The following is a 21414-nucleotide window of genomic DNA, read 5'->3' as shown; positions in this document are numbered from 1 at the left end:
GCGCTGCGGCAAGCCCCGGAGCTTTCTCTCCCGTAGTCCAGCTTTCTCAGGTTTGCTTTTTAATGGCCTCGGTTTCCTGTTCCGGAGGCGCGGGCGGCCCTAAGCTCTTGGCGGCTGCAGTATAAGTCTGGCTTTACTCTGACGGCGACTTCACGGCCCGACAGCCTTTTATAGGTAAAAAGGGCACCTTGGGGGCGTTGGAAGAGGGAGTGTTTCCGAGCGTCTGGATTTAAACGGGGCTGGAGTCCGGGGCTGGGGCGAAAGGCACCTAGGAGTTAGCATCGGGGAGCCCCTCTTCAGATCGGCAGCTAAGGGCCAAAAAGCGACCCTAGGCCCAGATCCCGCAAATAAATAAAAGTGAAAAATGAGGCCTTTCATTCATTTGTGGAGCGCATGCGATGGTCCAGGCCTGAGGCCCAGCGGGTCTCCGAGGACAGCTTGCCGCGTGGGGCTCGCAGTCTGGCGCGAGATGCAAACAGGGAAACACGCAATTGTGGGTCAGTTGCGGGACGAAGGTGAGCGGCCTGCAGAGTCAACTGGGGGAAGGAGGGTGTTCTTAATAAACATGTAGTCACACTTTGCAACCTCTTGCTACATAGACTGATGTTCCTGGACGTGTAAACTATTCAAAACAGCTCCCTCGGTTTCCCTTCTTCCAAACAGCAACCTAGGAGTAGGCAGATGCAGAAAGTAATTACTTTTCCAGTTGCAGTGAATTCCTTGACTTTTGAATTAAAGTTTGCATCCACAACACAGCCTGACTATGCCTTTAATAGGTCAGTTTCATAATCAGTGTTTTCAGATATTTTGTCTCTAGAAAGATCCACGAGGATCTAGTAGTGAATGTTCAACTGTTAGACATGGTACGAGAGTGTTAGTGAACCTGACGGTTGCCCACCTCTAGGTACAGCACACTCCTTTCTGTTCCCCTAGACTCTGTGCATATCTCTTGTGTTTATTGCATTATATGATTTTTAAAAAAATGTATTTCTATGTGGATTCTGAGTTCCTTGAGTCCTGCAGGCTGTGTGTCTTACTCATCTTTGAGTCCACAGGGCCTGCAACAGAGCCCTACATGTAGAGGCTCATTAAACTTGCATGAATCAGTGAAAAGGCCTGTTTTTTGTCTGGTTTTGAAAGTGCAAATCTGTTGTGGATATATGTAGGAGGGAAATGTACAGTAGCAACATAGAAACATATACCATTGATGAGACAGTAAATATTTATTGACCACCTACTGTGTGCAGGATGCTCTACCAGGGGCTGTGAAGGATACAGAAATGACTGTGAGTCTACCCATGTCATCAAGGAGCTAATAATCTAGTGGAGGAGTTAGACCTGTGCACACTTGGCTATAATATGAGGCGGTCTCTGGTAAGTGTTGTAAAAGAAGTAAGTACAGACTAAGAGCAAATGGAAGTAGAGGGAATGGGATTACTTCCTAAAGGGAACCAGGAAAGGCTTCACAGAAGAGGTGGCATTTGCCATAGGTAGATGGGGAGAAATTTGGTGGGCGAATTCATAGCGGATTTTAAGAGTGGGAGCAAAGAATAAGCTGGGTGGTAGTACTTGGTATGTTAGGCACCTGGGAAAATCTGGGGTGATACGTGCTTCATGGGGAAGGTAATGGAAGATAAGCCTGGAAGAAGTTGGGTTCAGATTGTAGAGGGCCTTAAATGCCAAGCATGGATTTTGAGTTTGATTCTGTTGGCAGTGAGTAGCCTGTGGTGGCAAGATTAGCTGTCTAGGCCCTAGGTTTATCATGAGGGCCTTGGACTGAATAATAATTGTTAATCAGATACTATTTGGTGCCTAGTATTTTTTTTTTTTGCTGAGGAAGATTCACCCTGAGCTAACATCTGTTGCCAATCTTCCTCTTTTTTTTTTTTGGTATGTGAGCCACTGCTGCAGCATGGCCACTGACAGACAAGTGGTGTAAGTCCGTGCCTGAGAACTGAATCTGGGCCGCCGAAGTGGAGTGAGCTGAACTTAACCACTAGGCCACCGGGGCTGGCCCTAGTGCCTACTATTTGTTATGCAAGTGATACAGCTAAATAATCTCAAATTATTTTCATGAGCCAATTGAAAATCTACCTTAAGCCTATTGGTAAAACTTTTCGTTAGACTTTAGGAAGATGCTTTACATTAAAGCTTTTTGCGCTTAATATTTATTTGAATTTTTTAAACATTTTGATAAAGTTTAAGTATTTGGAATGTCATTTATGTTCACAACATTCTTCTATGGGGATTGCTGAGAATGAAAATCAAGGGTTACTATTGTGTTTACAAGATTAGAGTTATGTCTGAATGTGAATGCTGGTCTCACTGTGAAGGAAACTAGAGTACAGAGAGGGAGAGGAGAAATGATTTTTCCGTCAATCTTTTAGCAAATTAGAGATGGACTATGCCTAAGTTTTCCGTCTTTTTAGCTACTGATTGTTTTGAGTCAACAAGACAAGTGTTAAGAACATCATCTTAAGGGGCCGGGCCCCATGGTGTGACAGTTGGGTGTGCGCACTCCACTACTGGCGGCCCGGGTTCGGATCCCAGGCGTGCACTGATGCACCGCTTGTCCGGGCATGCTGAGGCCGCGTCCCACATACAGCAACTAGAAGGATGTGCAACTATGACATACAACTATCTACTGGGGCTTTGGGGAGAAAAAGGGAAAAAAAGGAGGAGGAGGATTGGCAATAGATGTTAGCTCAGGGCCGGTCTTCCTCAGCAAAAAGAGGAGGATTGGTATGGATGCTAGCTCAGGGCTGATCTCCCCCCACCCCACACACACAAGAACATCTTAAAAGTTGGTTGTAAGCTTTAATTCAGTTCACCATACTCTTAATTTTGTTAGTATGCTAAATGCATTGGAGAATGCAAAATCAGTGTTAAGATAATTGCGGAAATATTTTCTAGCATTAAAAACACTTGGGGGCCGGCCCCGTGGCTTAGCGGTTAAGTGCGCCCGCTCAGCTGCTGGCGGCCCGGGTTGGGGTCCCGGGCGCGCACCGCTGCACCGCTTCTCCGGCCATGCTGAGACCGCGTCCCACATACAGCAACTAGAAGGATGTGCAGCTATGACATACAACTATCTACTGGGGCTTTGGGGGAAAAAATAAATTAAAAAAAAACAAAAAACAAAAACACTTGGGAAACATTTTATGTCTGTTTTACTCTTTCTGTCCTCTAGAGCTTATATTCTCTGTGGAAGATGTGACATACCCAGACAGTACGTCATGATGCAAGGCAGTACATGGTGAGTGGTGTAATGATGATGGCAGTAGTTTTGGGAGAACAGAGAGAGGAGCAAACACAGGCGCTGGGCCATAAAGGGTGGGAAGGATTTAGATATGTGAGGAGAGGGGGGAATGTTTTCATGTGGGCCATATGTGTGGCCAGGAACCCAGACCAGAGCAGTTAGTGAGACATCCCGGAGTCCTGACCTGATGGAGCATGCAGTTCTGAGGTGCAGGCCGACATTAAAGATGGAATTAGGTAATTAGTTGGTGAATTATAATTACAGGCATACCTTGTTTTTACTGCACTTCGCTTTATTGTGCTTCGCAGATATTGCATTTTTGACAAATTAAAGGTTTGTGGCAACCCTCCATTGAGCAAGTCTATTGGCGCCATTTTTCCGACAGGCTCACTTTGTGTCTCTGTGTCACATTTTGGTAATTCTTGTGATATTTCAAACTACTTCATTATTGTTATATTTGTTATGGTGATCTGGAATCAGTGATCTTTGATGTTACTATTGTAATTATTTTGGGGTGCCATGAACCACACCCATATAAGACGGCAAACTTAATCAATAAATGTGTGTGTTCTGGCTGCTCCACTGGCTGGCCGTTCCCCATCTCTCTCCCTCTCCTTGGGCTTCCCTATTCCCTAAGACACAACAATATTGAAATTAGACCAATTAATAACCCTACAATGGCCTCTAAGTGTTCAAGTGAAAGGAAGAGTTGCACATCTCACTTTAGATCAAAAGCAAGAAATGATTAAGCTTAGTGAGAAAGGCATGTCGAAAGCTGAGAGAGAATGAAAGCTAGGCCTCTTGTACCAAACAGTTAGCCAAGTTGTGAATGCAAAGGAAAAGTTCTTGAAGGAAATTGAAAGTTCTACTCCAGTGAACACATGAATGATAAGAAAGTGAAACAGCCTTATTGCTGATGTGGAGAAAGTTTTAGTGGTCTGGATAGAAGAACAAACCAGTCACAACATTCCCTCAAGCCGAAAATGTTCATAAAATGCATTCTGTCACCTGCACTTCTCAAAGTCCCAGAAAAGTGCAACATAACTTGTATATGCACTAGGAAACCGAAAAATTCATGAGACTCGGTATTTGCTTTATTGCGGTAGGCTGAAGCTGAGCCTGCAATATCTCCGAGGCATGCCTGTATTGTAGGACCTACCAAGAAGAAGCGCAGAGTGTGTGAGAACAGAGAACCTAACAAAGGCCTGGAGGGTGGTGATAATGGTTGTAGAAAGGCCAGCAAGGGTGTTATTATAGTAGCCAGGCAAGAGACCATGGTGTGAAGTGGATGAACTCAAGAAGTATTTATGAAGCTGAAGTGATAGGAATTTTAAAGTAAATTTTTAGCTAAAGGGGATAAGGGAGTGTATTGAGAAGCCAGAGCTGGTGTATTGAATTAAGAATATGCAGATTGTGACCTGCTGAATGAGGGGGGAAAGCCACCCACGCGGGATCGGCAGGTAGCTCCCTTACGCTTCCTTATAAGCATCTTTGCCATAGTTATCTTTGCTGCAAAAGCATTTTTGCTGTTCACCAATTAGTTATGCAGCGAAAATGTTTGTCGCAAAGATGTTTATTGTGAAAATGTTTACAGCAAAACTACTGGACGCACCCTCAGCATCCGAGATCCCACTTTGGGGAAGTGAAACCTACAGGGTCGTTTTGATTGAAGGTGCAGTTTCAGTATACCCACACAAAGGAAGCACAGCCACAAGATTTATTACTTACAGAGATCCAGAAGCGAGGGGGCGCAGTGAGCCGGGGGAAGAGCAGTTCTCTGTCCCAGGTCACGAGCGAGCAGGAGATAGAGAGCAGGATAGCAAGCACCCATTACGGTCATTTGCCACATAATGACATTTCGGTCCATGATGGTGATCCCATGAGACGAGTACCATATAGCCTAGGTGTGTAGTAGGCTATGCCATCTAGCTTTGTGTAAGTGCACTCTATGATGTTCGCACAGTGACAAAATCACCTAATGATGCATTTCTCAGAACTATCCTGTTGTTAAGTGATACTTGACTGTACTTATAAGGTGGTCGTGACGGAGGTCGCTAAGTTTTTTCAGGCTTAACTCTAAGCGGTTATTTTAAAAGGTGCACCGGGAAAAGCAAAGCAGGAACTTAATGGCGGGAGTCCTCAACTCAGATTCTTATCTACATGTCCAGACTCTGGGTGTGAGCAGCGTTGTCATACTGTAAAATGCCTAGGCAGTAACTCAGAAAGACAAAAGTTGTTTTTCTCATCACGAGGGGGAAGAGTTGTCAGATAATTCCCTGGTGTATGACTTGAGGGCCAATAAATGGTATCATCTATTGAGATAGGAAACACTAAAAAAGGAGCGGGTGGGAAATCTTGCAGGGGAAGATTGTTAATTCCTTTTAGGACATGTTATGTTGAATTTCTGGAGTCTGTGGAGTGGGGAGGAGGTGAAGACAGGAAGATGCTGGTGCACGTGTACAAAACGGGCTGACATGGTGAGGTCAAGATTTGGGGGCAACTTGAGCAAGGATGTGATAGCAAATGGTTGAACAATGGATTGTTGAATTCCTCCTTCTGGAGGTGGAGCAGCTGTCGGGAGGGACAAGGTCCAGGGACTGACCATGGCAGTGGGTTGGGTGGTGAGACGGGGAAGAGGAATTTATTGGCCCTGAAGAGTTTCAGATATTACAGATAACTCAGATGGGTAGAATATTCCAGTGGTCTAAGGGGTCTATTAGTTGCTCTTGAAGATGGTCAGGCATTTGTGAAATCCTGTTTACGTAGTGAGTTTTTTTTTCCCTTGTTTTTTTTCTTTCCTCCAACAAAGTCATAGAATGTCATTCCACCCAGGACGAGGGTGTCCCCGAGGGCGAGGAGGGCATGGAGCCAGACCTTCAGCACCAGCCTTCAGGCCCCAAAATCTGAGACTGCTTCACCCTCAGCAGCCTCCTGTGCAATATCAATATGAACCTCCAAGTGCCCCTTCCACCACGTTCTCGAACTCTCCAGCCCCCAATTTTCTGCCTCCACGACCAGACTTTGTACCCTTCCCTCCACCCATGCCTCCATCAGCACAAGGCCCTCTTCCCCCCTGCCCAATCCGGCCCCCCTTCCCCAACCACCAGATGAGGCCCCCATTCCCCGTGCCTCCTTGTTTTCCTCCCATGCCACCTCCAATGCCCTGTCCTAATAACCCTCCAGTCCCTGGAGCACCTCCTGGACAGGGCACTTTCCCCTTCATGCTGCCCCCTCCTTCCATGCCCCACCCTCCACCCCCTCCGGTCATGCCACAACAGGTCAATTATCAGTACCCTCCAGGGTACTCACACCACAATTTCCCACCTCCCAATTTTAATAGTTTCCAGAACAACCCCAGTTCTTTCCCACCCAGTGCTAGTAACAGCAGCAGTCCTCATTTTAGGCATCTCCCTCCATACCCACTCCCAAAGGCTCCCAGTGAGAGAAGGTCCCCTGAAAGGCTCAAGCACTACGATGATCACAGGCACCGGGATCACAGTCACGGGCGAGGAGAGAGGCATCGGTCCCTGGATCGGCGGGAGCGAGGCCGAAGTCCTGACCGGAGAAGGCAAGACAGCCGCTACAGGTCAGATTACGAGCGAGGGAGAACGCCGTCCCGCCACCGGAGCTACGAGCGGAGCAGGTAAAGCACGTGTGTGTTTCTTAATGAACTGCAGAGGCGCAGATACAGGCCGTTTCTTTGTATCAGCAAACCAAACCAAACCAAAGAGGTCCAGCAGTGCATTTCGATTTATAAAGGGAAAGAAAGCATGTTTGGGGCTGTTTTCAAGAGGAAGAGACAACTGACAAGTAAAGAAGTTGATGTCAGAAAAAGCCACTTTTGAGAAGCATTCCAAAATTATCAATGTAGTAGATTCATTTCAATGAGTGTAAGCTGATTACTCTGCATAATACAGTTGACATTTTAATGATGACCCAATGAAAGATCTTGTATTTTTGTGTGTTGTCATATTTAATTAGGTTCAGTGTGATCATCATATCAGGTTACAACACTTGCCTTCTTTTGGAACTGATGGCCTGTGTATGTTCTCAGCTAGGAATCAACCTAGTTAACAAGCAGAACCTGCTTTCTGATTTTTAGAATAAGTGGAAGTTTATTGTACATTGTTGCCTTCTTGCTCTGTTTCCTTGTAAAATGAAATAGTATTAGTTACACATTATCTTATAGTTTTCAAAATAGCTTTTAACCTGATTTTGTTATATTGAAACGTATTCATACTGAAGAAAGTTATATTTATTTATTTATTTATTTTTTAAAGATTTTATTTATTTATTTTTTCCCCCCAAAGCCCCAGTAGATAGTTGTATGTCATAGCTGCACATTCTTCTAGTTGCTGTATGTGGGGTGTGGCCTTAGCATGGCCACAGAAGCGGTGTGTCGGTGCGCGCCCGGGATCTGAACCTGGGCCGCCAGCAGCAGAGCGCACGCACTTAGCTGCTAAGCCACGGGGCCGGCCCAAGAAAGTTATATTTAAAAAATACTATTCCATTGCAGATTACATTTCTTTTTTTTCAAAAGACCAGATAACTATATATAACAAGAGAGTAAGGTTTCCAGCAGGCGTTCTTAAACTGGGATTCATAGATGGCCTTCTAGAAATGCTCTGAAGTTATATGCAAAATTTTATGTGTATGTATGTTTTTCTATAAGTAAATTGGTAGCTCACAGCAGATTCTCAAAAGGTGGTGTGTCTCTTATCCCAAAAGTCTAAGAACCATTGGTTTAGGTGGAAAAATACAAATACACAGATAATGATTGTACTAATATTTATTTGTACCTTTAGGGAACTCTTTATATTGATGAAGATTTGAGATTTTCTGGTTGCCAAGCTAGGAACGGTGCTTCTCATTCTGTCTGCTGTGGTTATTTACCTTCATTGTCTTCTGGGACTTCTAAAACGTTTGAGCTCCCCAAACCAGACCACTTCATCACGTGGGTTGTAGAGAGCTGGTCTTGGCTTCTGTGTGATAAGTTCACTTCCTGGTTTCCATGTTTTTCTCATGACTGTTGGTGTGATTCTGAACATTTTGCCAGTAAATGGTAGTGGTCATTCTCACCTGAAGAGCGTGACTGGGGCTCAGAAGGTTTGGAAGGAAGATCCGTTGTTGTCTCTCCCTGATGCTCAGTGGAAGGTAGAAGGGAACGTGTTTCCTGCAGAGATGGCTGGTTTCTGGTGGGCCAAAGCTGACTGAGAGTCGGTGGACTTTCAAAGATCTTTTCAGCATGAATTACTGTTTCTAGTCAATTTTGTTCTTAATTATTCTGTGATGGACTAGTTGGCAGAGGGCTGGGATAGTTTGTTTTACAATTTTATGGTGAAAATCCAAACTGGGGAGAGTTTGTTAATAGTTTTCTTCAGACTTTAAAGTGATTGTTAATAATCCTGTCTCTGGGGAAACATTTTGCTGCAAACTTTAAAATTCTATATAGCATGTTAAAAAATCTGTTTTGGGGTACTGTAGTTAGAGGAGTTTTTAGGGCTCTGCTGTAGAATCCTAAATTCTTCCATCTTGGCGTAAACTTGGAGTTATATGTTTGAAGAAACTCAGATATCCTGTAAAGTGAGGATCTCTATCAGTGAGTGAAACAAGTGCCAAAAGAGTTACATTAATCTCCATTATCCTGAAGCACAACTCCTTACTATGAAGGACCTACTTAGGCAGTTGGCTCGTCTTTCTAAATGGCCTTTATTTATATTGAAGTTGTTTTATAATGTTGTACTTGGGACGTTTGTCCTGGAGCTGCCTTAGTGGCACAGCCACATTATAATCGGCTCCCTTGGAGGTCTTAGGTGGAGGATCAGTTATCTATCTTATGTGGAATACTTCTGTGAAATAAACATAGGGCACGCGAAGTCCTAGTATAACTTCTAGAGGTGTATTGGGGAAAACAAACACTTCACAGATTTGTGCCTTAGGTTGTGTTAAGTTTATGTGGATTCTGTAGTCTGTGCTCTGACTGCTTCTCCCCTTGCTTCTGGGGGTAAGTCTGTTTATCCTTTTTCAAATTCCATCTTCCTTCTTTTTCTCCTCCTCCAAAATGTGGTTCAATAACAATAACTACAGGACTGTTTTAGGGCAAACTGTTTCTAGAAAAGGTTTATGAAGAAGTGGATATGTGTATTTGTCATCATGAAAGCTCAAGGTTACCGTGCGAAATAGGAAAAGAAACAGCCGCAGATGCAGTGCACTGAGCACACTGTTTGCAGCGCGGTGAGAACAGTGCAGTGGCTTTGCGTGAGTCGTGCCACAGCACAATAGTCCCCATAGCTGTCCTGTTGACAGGACCATGTGTAGCCATTGGAGAGCCAGTATTATGTACCTAAGGAATACCTTAATGTTCGCAAACAAGGAAGAGTTTTTGGAAAAGTAACTCATGCATTGTTTTTCTTTCTTTACATGGGTTCATCGTAGAGTGTTATTAATGTGATTTATATCCAAATTGGTCTTTTCAGTTCAGACCCACTCAGAAGTGCTGTTCTTGAATGCAGAATTCTAGTGCCTAGATGTTGAAAACAAACAAAGATTAGAAATATTCTCTAAATAGAATTTTTATTTGGAGGTTTGGGCAATTATTCTTTTGAGCAGCCATGCCATTCATTACACATTACGTTGTATCTTCGACATGTGGTATTGCTCACTAGTTTCTATAATTGGGATTTACTTCCTAAAAGTAAACTGTAAGTTTAGAAGTGTATCACATGAAGGATGTAGAATCCCAAACTCTGGCTGCTTTATTTTGGACAACTGGGGTATACCTGAGGATTGTGTGTGTGTCAGAGAATATTATTCAAAGAGTCTTTTTTGTGGAGGGGGGTGAGCTTTAAGTGAAAAAACAATTTTTGTTTTAGTATCTAAGCAGTTACTAATCTCTATCAGCTTCATAAGTTTTGATTTTGATGTATTGACATTTCTTCTATTTGGCTATAGGTTGGGGGATATTTTTGAATTCAGAAATTTTTGTAGTCTTCTTGCTGGACTCAGGCTAAATATAGCGTTTTTTTTTCTGTTCTAAGATTGGGTGGTTATTTCCCTTAGATTTAGTTCTGATTTAAACACACTAAAGTTCCGATTTTTGTTCCAGATCTTCATTGTACTTATTAGACTCAGAAGTTTTTTATTATTATTATTAAATGCTAGTTTTACATGGGAGTGTTTTAAAATCCCTCATTCTGTTTTTACATTGGGTAAACTCAGCATCCCTGTTAGAGTTTTTTTCAGATGAAAATAGAATTTAAAGGTAAAGTGACTTACAGTCTCATGGCAGCTAGTGGTAGCTAGAACTGCAGCCCAGGCCTGTAATCTATAAGAGTTTAGAGCTCTTTCGTTATAGAACCTTGTCCTAATCTTTGCTATAAAAGCTTTGATTTGCATTTATTTTATGAATGAATTTGAGAGTTTTCTAGAAATCAATAGGCAGTAGAATCCTTTAAAGTTTTCCCTGTAAATTAAATAACCAAGGATTGGCTGATTGGAAGGTCTTGAGAGAAGATTATGATAAAATTCCCTTTGTTGCTTAGCATCAAGTTATGACTTCTTTCTTTAAAGAAAACAGCAAAAAATATCCAAGTTAGTTAACTTCTGTAAAGTGAAAAGCTCCTTTATCCTCTAATAAATGAAGGATGAATAAAAATGTCCCATAGAGAATAGTGCCTGAAAAATTCTTAGGTGAAGTCCATTTGTTTAGAAGATGAATTCAGTGAAAAGAGATGGTGTTTTTAAGTCTTTCTGTTGAAAACAGCTCTGTGTATTAATTCCTTTAAGAGAGCGGGAACGAGAGAGACACAGGCACCGGGACAGCCGAAGATCACCATCTCTGGAAAGGTCCTACAAAAAAGAGTATAAGAGATCTGGAAGGTAAGCAAGGAGTTGACACTGAAAGAAGTCATAGGATTATCTCCTTGAATTCAGATTTTGTGCTTGTGCGAAGTATCAGCCAAGTCTTCAAAATAGCCTGAGTCTGTCCAAGATGCCCTGTGAAAAGCTAACGCAGCCAGGAAATTAAAAATCTTTACTTTCAAGATGTATTGATTATGCACAAAGAAAAATCTTGGTAAATTTCCAAAAATTAGAAATTATATGGGCCACTTTTTCTGACCTCAATTGTTATAAAACTATGTGTAAATTATTCAAGTTTTTTTTTAAAAAACCTTGGAAATTCATTTATGCTCTTAAATTTACTTGTTTCAGAAAAAAAGAGCAAAACTGCAGTCACATTTTATTTAGAAAAGTGACATTGAGATTGCAATGAACCAACACTTACAGGATGTAACCAGTTCTATATCAAGGAGTAAAATTCATGGTATTATATAATGGTAATTAAGAACAGCACTCTGGAATGTGGCAGATTTGGAATCATTTATTAGTTCTCCCAACTTTTTTCTTGAGCACAGTTGCCTAACCTTTTTAAGCCTCAATGTCTTTGTCTAAAGTAAGGACAGTTATACTTGCCTTATTGAGTGGTGAGGGGACATGTAAAACACTCAGAACTGGGCCCAAAGTTAGTGCCAGATAAATGGTAACTGTATGTATAATTATCTGATCACTTGGCTGTAGAGATTGGTAGAGTATAAGAAAAGCAGAAAAAAGAATTTAAAGATAAAAGAAATTCATGAAATGGAAAACAGAACTATAGCAATATAACAATATTTGTAAATAGATGCAAGACTTCTTTGAAAGGTCATACAGGTTAGAAAGTGGCAAATCAAGAAAAGAAAAACATGCATTTCATTAGGTATAAGAAAGAGTGTATTATTATAGGAATGAGTGAAATTTAAAAATGACAATACGTTGCTTATAAGTACAGATATTAAGAAATTAGAAAACTTAGATGTGATGGGTTGGTTTCTAGGAAAGCAAAAATTACAAACTTTACACAAGAAACAGAAAATTTTAGTAGGCCAGTAACCATGGGAAAAAATGAAAAAAGTTTAATTTGTACCGTCTTCAAAAAAGATTTAAACTGTTCTAGAACACTGAAGAAGACAGAAGGAAAGCTCAGCTCATGCTGTGATACCAGGAGAACCCAGATGGTGAAACCTAATCAATGAAAAGACAACTACAAGCAATCTCGCTTATGAGTATGGATATAAAAATACTCGTTAGCATATTAGCAAGTTGTTTGCAGTAGTGTGTTAAAATAACAGAGTTTATTCCAAGATTGCATGGGTAGATAGGTTAGTATTAGGAAATCTCTAGCTAATTCTTTGCATCAGAATCTATAGAGTTATCTACCTGCCTATTCAGTATTTAAAATAAAACCAGCGTCCATTTAGGAGTAAAAACGTCAGTGAACAAAGAACATAAGCAGACTTTTTAAGTAAGATGCAGAATATCATCTCATGATGAACATGATGAGGTTGTCTCGGAAGAATCAAATTTAATGTGGAAACCTTACAGGCCTTCGCATGCAAGTCAGAAAAAAGACAAGTAGGCCTCTTTGCCTATCGCTGTTCTCCGACATTGTGTAACTTAATCAGCAAGCAAATGAAAAACATTGTCTTCTTTTGTGTCCCAGGTATTGTCCTGGTGCAAGTGATATAGTTGTTAACAAGAGTCCCCATTTTACAGAAATAAACCATTTAAGTGCTGTGAGAAGTGCTTTTTGTTGTTCTGGGAACACAGCAATGAGAAACTCAGTTTAGGGTAGTCAGAGAAATTGACATTTTACTGATACTTGAAGCATGTGTAGGAATGCATTAGGGAAAGGAGTGGTAGAGAAAGAGAGAAGAGCATGTGTGAAGGTTGCAGGGTGGAGAAATGCTCTGAGAGGGTCAAGCCTAGAGGTTGGGAAGTGAGTTTAGAAGGCTTTTGTAGTAGTCCATGAAAGAAAGAATTGTGCCTACACCAGGGCAATGACAGTGTAGTGGGGAAAGGTAGAGGTAACTGAGAGATATTTATGAGATAGAGTCTGCAGGACTTGATAACTGATCGTGAGGGAAGAAGAGTCAGCAGTCATCCCCTGAGATCTGGTTCCCCATTGAGGGTGAGTGAGGGGCACTAAGAAGGAGGCAAGAGGAGGAGTTCAATTTTGGGCATGTGGAGTTGAGAATCTGTGAGACAACCAAATGGAATTGTGTGGTAGTTAACTGGATATAGAGGTGTAAAGTTCAGAAAAGAGCTCCCAGCTGGAAATACTAAATGCCATGAAGTAGATGCGATTAACTAGGAAGAGTTTGTTCAGTGAGAAGGGGCCTGAGGAGGAGGAGAAGAAAGAGGAGATAGGATAGGAAAAAAGCCAAGATACGGTGTTGGTGGACATCATTGAAGACCCCTTTGAGGTTGATGATTTTTAATGTAGAGTGCTGGAAATCTCTTTGGTCTAGTTTCTTTTCCAGTGCCAAGTTGCTTGTGGAGAAGGCCAAGACTTGGATTCTGTGAGTTCTAGCTAACGCAGTAGATGAGAAAATAAAAATTAGTGATGTAAATACTGTAAAGGAGGAAAAGTCATCATAGTGTGATATAGCATATTGTTAAACAGTTTTGAGTTTGGATTTTGAAATTTGGAATGCCTGAGACACTTACCTAAAAAAGATGTTTTGCTCCTGTTTTGAAATGCCCCTTCTCAAAGTGTTAAAAAAAGAAAAAAAAGAATACTACTTGAGGTTCACAACAGACAACCCTGGCCATCCATCGTTCAAGACACCTGCCTAAAGGGGCTGGGGTGAGGATGTCTTTTGCCCGTGTTTCTTGATAATAGTAGTAAACATTTGGTGGGATTTTTAGTACATGTCAAACTGTCTGTGTCAAACAACCATATTGGCATTTGACTACCACTTACTAGCTTTGTGATATTGGGCAAGTGATGCAATTTCTAATTCTGGTATTTCTCTCCTTCCTCTGTAGGAGATGTTCATATCTGCCTCATAGGATTCTTGTAAGGATTAAATATGAGTGTCAGCAAAGTGCCTAGCAGAGTGTCAGGCTCTCAGTAAGCACCAAAAACAAACAAACAAAACCACACCACTGGGAGCTGAGAGTTGCCAGTATTAGCTAATGGTATTATCAGGAAAATTCAAGAGGATCAGCTAAGAAACAATGAGAATTAACTCATGAAGTTGGGAGTTATAAAATAAACATACCAAAATTAATAGCCTTCCTAAATACCAGGAATACCTACTTGGGTAAGGTAATGGGCAAACAAAATGTAGATTCACTATAGAAAATTTAAATTAATTAAAATTAAATCTCTTAATAAATTTAAAAAATATATAGATTAACGGGAAGAAAACTATAAATGTAGGTGGTGACAAAGAAGGTGATGTCAGTGAATGCTCTATTCCTGTAGTGGAAGTGGAAGATAGTGTAAAAATACCAGTTTTCTTCAAAATAATCTACAATTTTAATGTAACTTCAGTTGAAGTTCTGGTTTTAGAACTTCATAATGATTCAAATTCTTCTTTGGAATAGAAGTGAGAACAACGAAGAAAAATAATAATGCAGAGATACTTGCTCTAGTAGTATTAAAATATTGTATAAACACATAGTTAAAACACTTTGATATGGGTATAAATAGATCAGTGAAACAAATATTGAGCAATATTCAAGTATATGTAAAAATTTACACCTATCATAAATTTGTTTTTTCAAATCAGAGGAGAAACTGATGGGACAGTTGGTGAGCCATATGGAGGAAAAAACTGGAATTAGATCTGCCTTATATCTTGGAGAGATAGAGTAAAAAATTTTAATATTAAAAGTAACTTCAGAAAATATAAAATATTTATTTAACCTTGGGATGGGATTCCAAGCATAACACTAAGGCAGGAAGCATAAAAAAAAATCTCTAGATTGGGCCATGTAAAAGTTGTATGTAAACACAGAATTAAAAGGAAAACAAAAAAATGAAAAAGGTTACATTACATTTGACAGAAGAAGGGCGATTATCTTAATAAAAAACTCTTTCAGTAAGTAAAGACTACAATCCTAGTTTTAAAAATATTGACATAGCATGTGACTGGATGTTCATAAAAGAAGTGAACATGAGATGTGTCATTTCAGTAGTGATAAAAAATTGCAAGTTAAATTAAATGAGATACTTTTTCCATCAGAATGGCAAAGATTAAAAACAATCATGTTGACAGGATATGTGGAAATGGAAACTTGTAGATGGTTTTGATTGGTCTAAACTGGTACTGCTTATCTATAGAGAAGCCTTACAAAAAGTACACACTCTTTGTGTGAAATAATCTGATAAGTGTGCAAAGAACACAAATATGTTCATGGTAACATTGTTTATGATGGCAAAAAAAATGGTAACAACCTAAGTGCGATTAGATTTGTTAAATTATGGTATATACATATAAAAGAATAATATGCACTTATTAAAAATGGGTTCAGATATAGAGTTCAGATATAGTATTGAAATAAAAAGATGTTTCTGATTTACTATTGAGTGACAAGGGCAGGCTGTAGAGTTCCTTTTTTGTTAAAAGGTGTATAGTTTTATATATATTTATATATCTATATGTTTTAACATATTTGTGACATGCAGTGGTTCTCTCTGGTGTTATGGGTGATTTTTGTTTTATTTTTGTTAATGCTTTATTATTTTTTTACAGTGAATGTATATACATTTGACTTTATAGTAACTTTTTTTCTCGTAACAAAACTAATGATGTACGTTGTAATATTTAGAAGTTAATCAATAAGTGATCAATATATATAATCTTTCTAATCACTCCCCCCTTCCCTCCAGTATGTACAATGTAGACACTCACACTTTGATTTTCGTAAAATCAGAAGTTAGTGGTAGAGTTGATGGGAAGAGTTAATTTGTGACTTTGATCTGGATGTAAACTTTCTTGGATAATAGTAACCTTGTTAGTGGAGCTGCAGAGGCTGCCAGCATAACACTAATAAAGCAGTTACTCTCCTTGGCTGGATTCTCAAGGTCTGTAGGGTTCCATCTAAATTTCTTGGGCTTAAATTAAAATCTGTCCTATAGGTTTTTTCCTCCGAGCACATCCATAAGATGGGCCTTTGCATATTTTGAGCCCCAGAAATTCAAGGAGATAGAGTTTTTATCCTTTTTAATTGAGTTAATATTAGTATTTGTGGGGATCATAATTAGGCAAGGTGGCTGTTCACTAAGTAGTAATACCCAAGTGTGGGCTTCCAGAGATATGGTTAGGGAAGATGTAAATGGTTCACTCTTGGATTATGGTCCTCAGGCTAAATTTATGGACAAGTTGAGACCATGTTTTGTGAAGCCTTTTTTTTCTTGGCAAAGCAAGATGTGGAGGATTCAAAGCTAGCATTTTCATGGCTGAAATTGTATATATGTAGAGATTTCCAAATATTTCCCAAGTATCTTTCTTTTCTAGGAGTTATGGTTTACCGATTGTTCCTGAACCTGCTGGATGCACACCAGAATTACCTGGGGAGATTATTAAAAATACAGATTCTTGGGCCCCACCCCTGGAGACTGTGAATCAGTAAGTAGATCTGGGGTAGGGCCTGGGAATTTGTATTTTTAAACAAGTAACTTCAGGTGCTTCTGATGCCACCAGACTGGTGTTTGGGAGTGACTGGGTTAACAAAAGTAAATATGGTGGTTTGGCATGGCATTTTAATTTTAGGTGAAAAATGAACTAAACAGGTGAAATAGAATAGTTTTGCAATGGAAGAACGTTTTAATAATTAGCCTCCTTCACCCCCTTTTGAAGTCGCTCCCCAAGTAGGGAGAAGAAGAGAGCTCGTTGGGAGGAAGAAAAAGACAGATGGAGTGACACCCAGAGCTCTGGCAAAGAGAAGAATTATACCTCAATCAAGGAAAAAGAGCCAGAGGAGATGCCGCCTGACAAAAATGAGGAGGAGGAGGAAGAACTTCTTAAGCCTGTGTGGATTCGATGTACCCACTCAGAAAACTACTACTCCAGTGACCCCATGGATCAGGTGGTAGGTCTGAAGTAGGAGAGGAGCTAGAGACCAGGGTTTCTCGACCTTGGCACTGTTGGCATTTTGGGCCAGATAATTCTTTGTGGTGGGGCCTGCCCTGTGCGTCGCAGAATGTTGTGCAGCATCTCTGGTCTCTATGCACTGGATGCCAGTAGAACCCCTCCCCAGTTGTGATAACCAAAGCTGTCTTCAGACATTGCCAAATGTCCCCTGGAGACCCTGCTCCGTTGAGAACCACTGCTATAGACAAAAGCTGTTTTACAAAGCCAAAGGCGAGGTAGATTAATTGAAGCATCTGTTCATTCTGCGTTTTTTATGATACTGCTATTCTTGATACTGGTGATTTTGTAAGCTCTCACTCATAACTACTTCATGCACTTTGTGGTATGTATGTGTGTACGTACGTATGTACATATGTACGTATGTATGTATGTGTGTGTGTTTCCCCCAAAATGGGAAATAAAGAGGAATTTGAGTTTGTCTCTTACAAGTCTAACCTTGACCAAAGATAACCATAGGAAGTGTGCCATGTGAATTGGCTGGTTTTGTGGAATGGCAGGTATCGTCACCTTTAATGGGCTCTTGAGAGATTCAGCGTACGTGCTGCTCCAAATGGGGCTCCTGGGGCGCGGCAGCCCGCACTCTCGTTGCCATGGTGGTAGACTCCACGACCTCCTTTATATGCCCGCTTCTCTTTTCCTTTCCTTTCTTCTATCTCCATTTTTTTTTTGGTCACTCTCGCTTTTCACTCTCTTTCTCCCAATAGGTGTTGTGCCTCCATCCTGTTAATTTAGGGATATTTGCCACAATCAATGAACAGTAATGTTCATTGATTAAATGAATGAGTGAAGGAATGAATATCTACAGATTGAGGACATAAGAGGTTGGAGATGTTAGATTTAGTGCGTGGAGTTAGATAAGAGAGCGTTCTGTTGTTTGGAATTTTGTGAAAATAGCTTCTACTGGGACTGGACCCTTACCTATGGGGAACTTGAAAGGAGATTTGTCTTTGGAAAAAAGGGTTTTGCTTGATAAATTAGAGTCGGGTTTTAAGTCATAGTTCATTTGATACGGGGAAAGGAAAGCTCACATACAAAACACTTTTATGGTGCCGGAGCTTTACTCCATGCTTCTCATATTATCTTATTTACTCCTCAAAACATCCCTGGAAAGAAGCTATCTGTCAGTTAGGAATGCTGCTGTAAGTAGTAATACCTGACTAGTGGTGACTTAAACGAGCCGGGTTTATTTTTCTCAACCAGACGTCTGGAGAGAGGTGGCGGCTGGTGTTCGTTTAGAGGCTCAGTGATGGCAGGGCTCTAGGTTGGCGTCTGCTGTCTTCTAGAGCCTCCACCATGATTGCAGGATGACCACAGCAGCTCCAGACATCGCGCCCTTACACTCCTCTGTCCAGACACCACCCCAGAGCTCCAATGGGTCTTTTCTTCCATCCTTTCCCCAGAACTTCATCATATGTCTTCCCCAGGGATTCATTTTCTATCGCTGCCATAACAAATTTCCACAAACTTCATGGCTTAAAACAACACACATTTATTATCTCACAGTTCTGTCGGTCAGAAGTCAAACTTGGGTCTCACTGGCCAAGTCAAGATGTCAGCAGGGCTGCGTTTCTTTCTGGAGAGAATCTGTTTTCTTGCTCCTTCAGGTTGATGGCAGAGTTCACTTCCTTGTGGCTATAGGATGGAGGTCCTTGCTTCTTTGCTGGCTGGCAGGTATGGGCTGTTTCCAGTTTATAGAGGCCATGTGCATTCCTTGGCTTATGGACCCCTTCGTTCGTCTTCAAAACCGGCAGCGCAGGTCGAATCCCTCTTCTGCTTTGAATATCTGCTGCTTCTTCTGTTACACTTCTGACTCCCATTGAGAAAGATTCTTTGCTTTTAAGGGCTAATGTTAGATTGGGCCCACCCAGATAATCCAGGATCTCCTCATCTCAAATTATGTAACCTTAATCCCATCTGCAAACTCCTTTCTGCCATGTAAGGTAACATATTTAGTTTCCGGGGATTAGGACAGGAACATCTTTGGGGGTGCGGGGGACTGTGGCTCAGCCTACCTTCCCTGAGATCAGGAGTTCTCTGCCCCAGATCTGACAGGAATCATGGTTCTGTTAGCAAGGAAGAAGGAGAGGATGACTGCTATAGATATTGTTATTCTTAAAACAAAACAACAAAGTTGAAGACTTTGAGGTTCAGAGAGTTTAAACAGGCAGAGGTTTTTTCTTCCCTCTTACATTTTTATGGTTGTATTAAAACTCCAGTGTAGAAGGAAGGCTGGTACACCGGAAGCCCAACATTTGCCTTTGCGTTTTGTCATCTGGTGCAGAGACGTGGTAAGAATGTCTGAGTTACCCCGGCCTCACCAGTGTCAGTAATGAGGTGAGGCTGAGGAGAAGCAGTTACCCTCTTTTGGGATAACTGCAGATTTTATGATTTGTTTTAATTTTCTTTTTATATCTGAAAGGTCTGATCCTTACATTTTGAAAATTACTAAGTCAAAGAGTGTGGACATTTAAAGCAATTTCCAACCTAGGAAGAGAGTATGGAAAAGTGGAGAACTAGGAATGCATCGCAGAACCCCGTGTGTGTGTGTGTGTGTGTGTGTGTATCCCTGTGTTAGTGGGGTGTATAGGTGGGGGGGGATGTATAGGATATTTCTTTTTGATTATTGGGTTGATATGGAAGATAGACTATCAGTGATTTTCAGTAGGGGAATGTATGCTCCCTAGGGGGGTGTCAGGTATCATGAATTCTCAGGGGGTCATGATTTTTTTTTTTTTGGTCATATCAAAAGGGCATAGATGAACAGTGCTAATGTTTCTGAATGTTGGCAAAGTGCATTTTCCTGAGGACTGTGTCTGGCATAAATGTATGTGTGATTCAGAGCATCATTGCTAGTGTTGGGTATTTTGTTTTTAAATGTTTGTTAAATTGAGGGTTGAAAAATGGCATCTTGCTGTTATAAATCTTTGATTACTTGTGAGGTCTTATGTCTGTTTGGTATGACTATTATTAATATAGTTCCTAATATTGATCCTTTATTTTTCAAAGGGAGATTCTACTGTAGTTGGAACAAGTAGGCTCCGTGACTTATATGACAAATTTGAGGAAGAGTTGGGGAGCAGGCAAGAAAAAGCCAAAGCTGCTAGACCTCCATGGGAGCCTCCCAAGACGAAGCTAGATGAAGATTTAGGTGAGTCAGAAGTTACTAGACCCAGACCCTGTGGTCTTTTATCATTACTTAATCCTGGACTGTTGGGACGTGTGCTTGAGAGTCCCAAATTGGAATTTCCTCTTTTTCATTTTATTTTCCTTAATTACAGTCAGCAAAATACATAGCAATGAACGTTCTTTTTGATCTCATTTTTCCTTGGTTACATTCAGCAGAATACATAAGAGATCTCGTTTGCCAGGCATGCTAACAATTGTGTCCCTTGTAGAACTGTCCAGTCTTAGAATTAGAAGGGACCATAGTCCAGCCTCCCGCCAGTAGCAGGAGCCGTTCCTTGTGCCTTGTGGCTCTGACGGGCAGGCATCCCTCTGTGGCCCTCTCCACTGCCAGGGTGTTCCTGGTTTCATGAGGAAAAGTCAGCTATAGCCCAGCTCTGTTTGGAGATGGCTCTCTACTCACTTAGATAGTTTCCATAACTTTCTCATATGGTAGTCTGTTTTTTCACATGTGTATTCTGAGGTTCCAAGTAGATGCTGAGATCTTTGAGGATAAAAACTGCTTTTTACCACTTTGTGTCCTTAGCGCCTAACAGAATGCCATGCACAGATGAGACAGTCAGTATGCCTTTTCCAGCGTGTTCTCTGGCTCTCATCGGCCCACCCTCATTATGTCTCCCATGCTGAGAGGCAGTATCCATGGTGGGTAAAAGCACTGACTGCACCAGCCAGCATGGGTTCGAATCCCTGCTCCACCACTAGATAGGTGATTTAGTCTTTCCATGCCTCACTTTTCTCATCTGTAAAAGATGGGGATGACAGGAGCATCTGTCTCGTGTAGTATATGGAAAATACGACTGTGTAAGGGCTGGGTTTTATCACTGTGCTGTACTACATTAATCTCTTGGATTAATCTAAGTTCTAGATTTGTTTTTTTAATTGTGGTAAAATACACGTAACACACAAAAAAAGTTGAACCTCTTCTAGGTGTACAGTTCAGTAGTGTTAAGTGCATTCACATTGTTGTGCAATCTCCAGAACTCTTTTCATCTT

General features: G+C 41.0%; 1 protein-coding gene across 5 annotated transcripts in view; it reads left to right on the top strand.

Moving 5' to 3' along the window:
• The first annotated feature begins 43 nt into the window (after positions 1-43).
• The window catches only part of DROSHA (drosha ribonuclease III), a 119079-nt gene continuing 97708 nt past the window's right edge, over positions 44-21414 (top strand). For 2 of the 5 annotated variants that reach the window (XM_014781556.2, XM_004422697.3), the window contains exons 1-8: positions 44-174; positions 1248-1374; positions 3188-3253; positions 6066-6899; positions 11042-11134; positions 16603-16713; positions 16945-17176; positions 20245-20386. In XM_014781556.2, coding sequence (XP_014637042.1) covers positions 3234-3253; positions 6066-6899; positions 11042-11134; positions 16603-16713; positions 16945-17176; positions 20245-20386 — 1432 coding nt within the window. In that variant the 5' untranslated portion in view covers positions 44-174; positions 1248-1374; positions 3188-3233. The remainder of the gene's footprint in view (positions 175-1247; positions 1375-3187; positions 3254-6065; positions 6900-11041; positions 11135-16602; positions 16714-16944; positions 17177-20244; positions 20387-21414) is intronic. The other 3 variants (XM_014781557.2, XM_014781558.2, XM_014781559.2) reach the window with 3 other exon arrangements.

Source organism: Ceratotherium simum, chromosome 18 (genome assembly GCF_057802395.1).
Source record: "Ceratotherium simum simum isolate JZ-2026a chromosome 18, ASM5780239v1, whole genome shotgun sequence".
Lineage (NCBI taxonomy): Eukaryota > Metazoa > Chordata > Mammalia > Perissodactyla > Rhinocerotidae > Ceratotherium > Ceratotherium simum.
The sequence above is the reverse complement of the archived record's forward strand: the minus strand, read 5'-3'. Positions and strand labels throughout refer to the sequence as shown.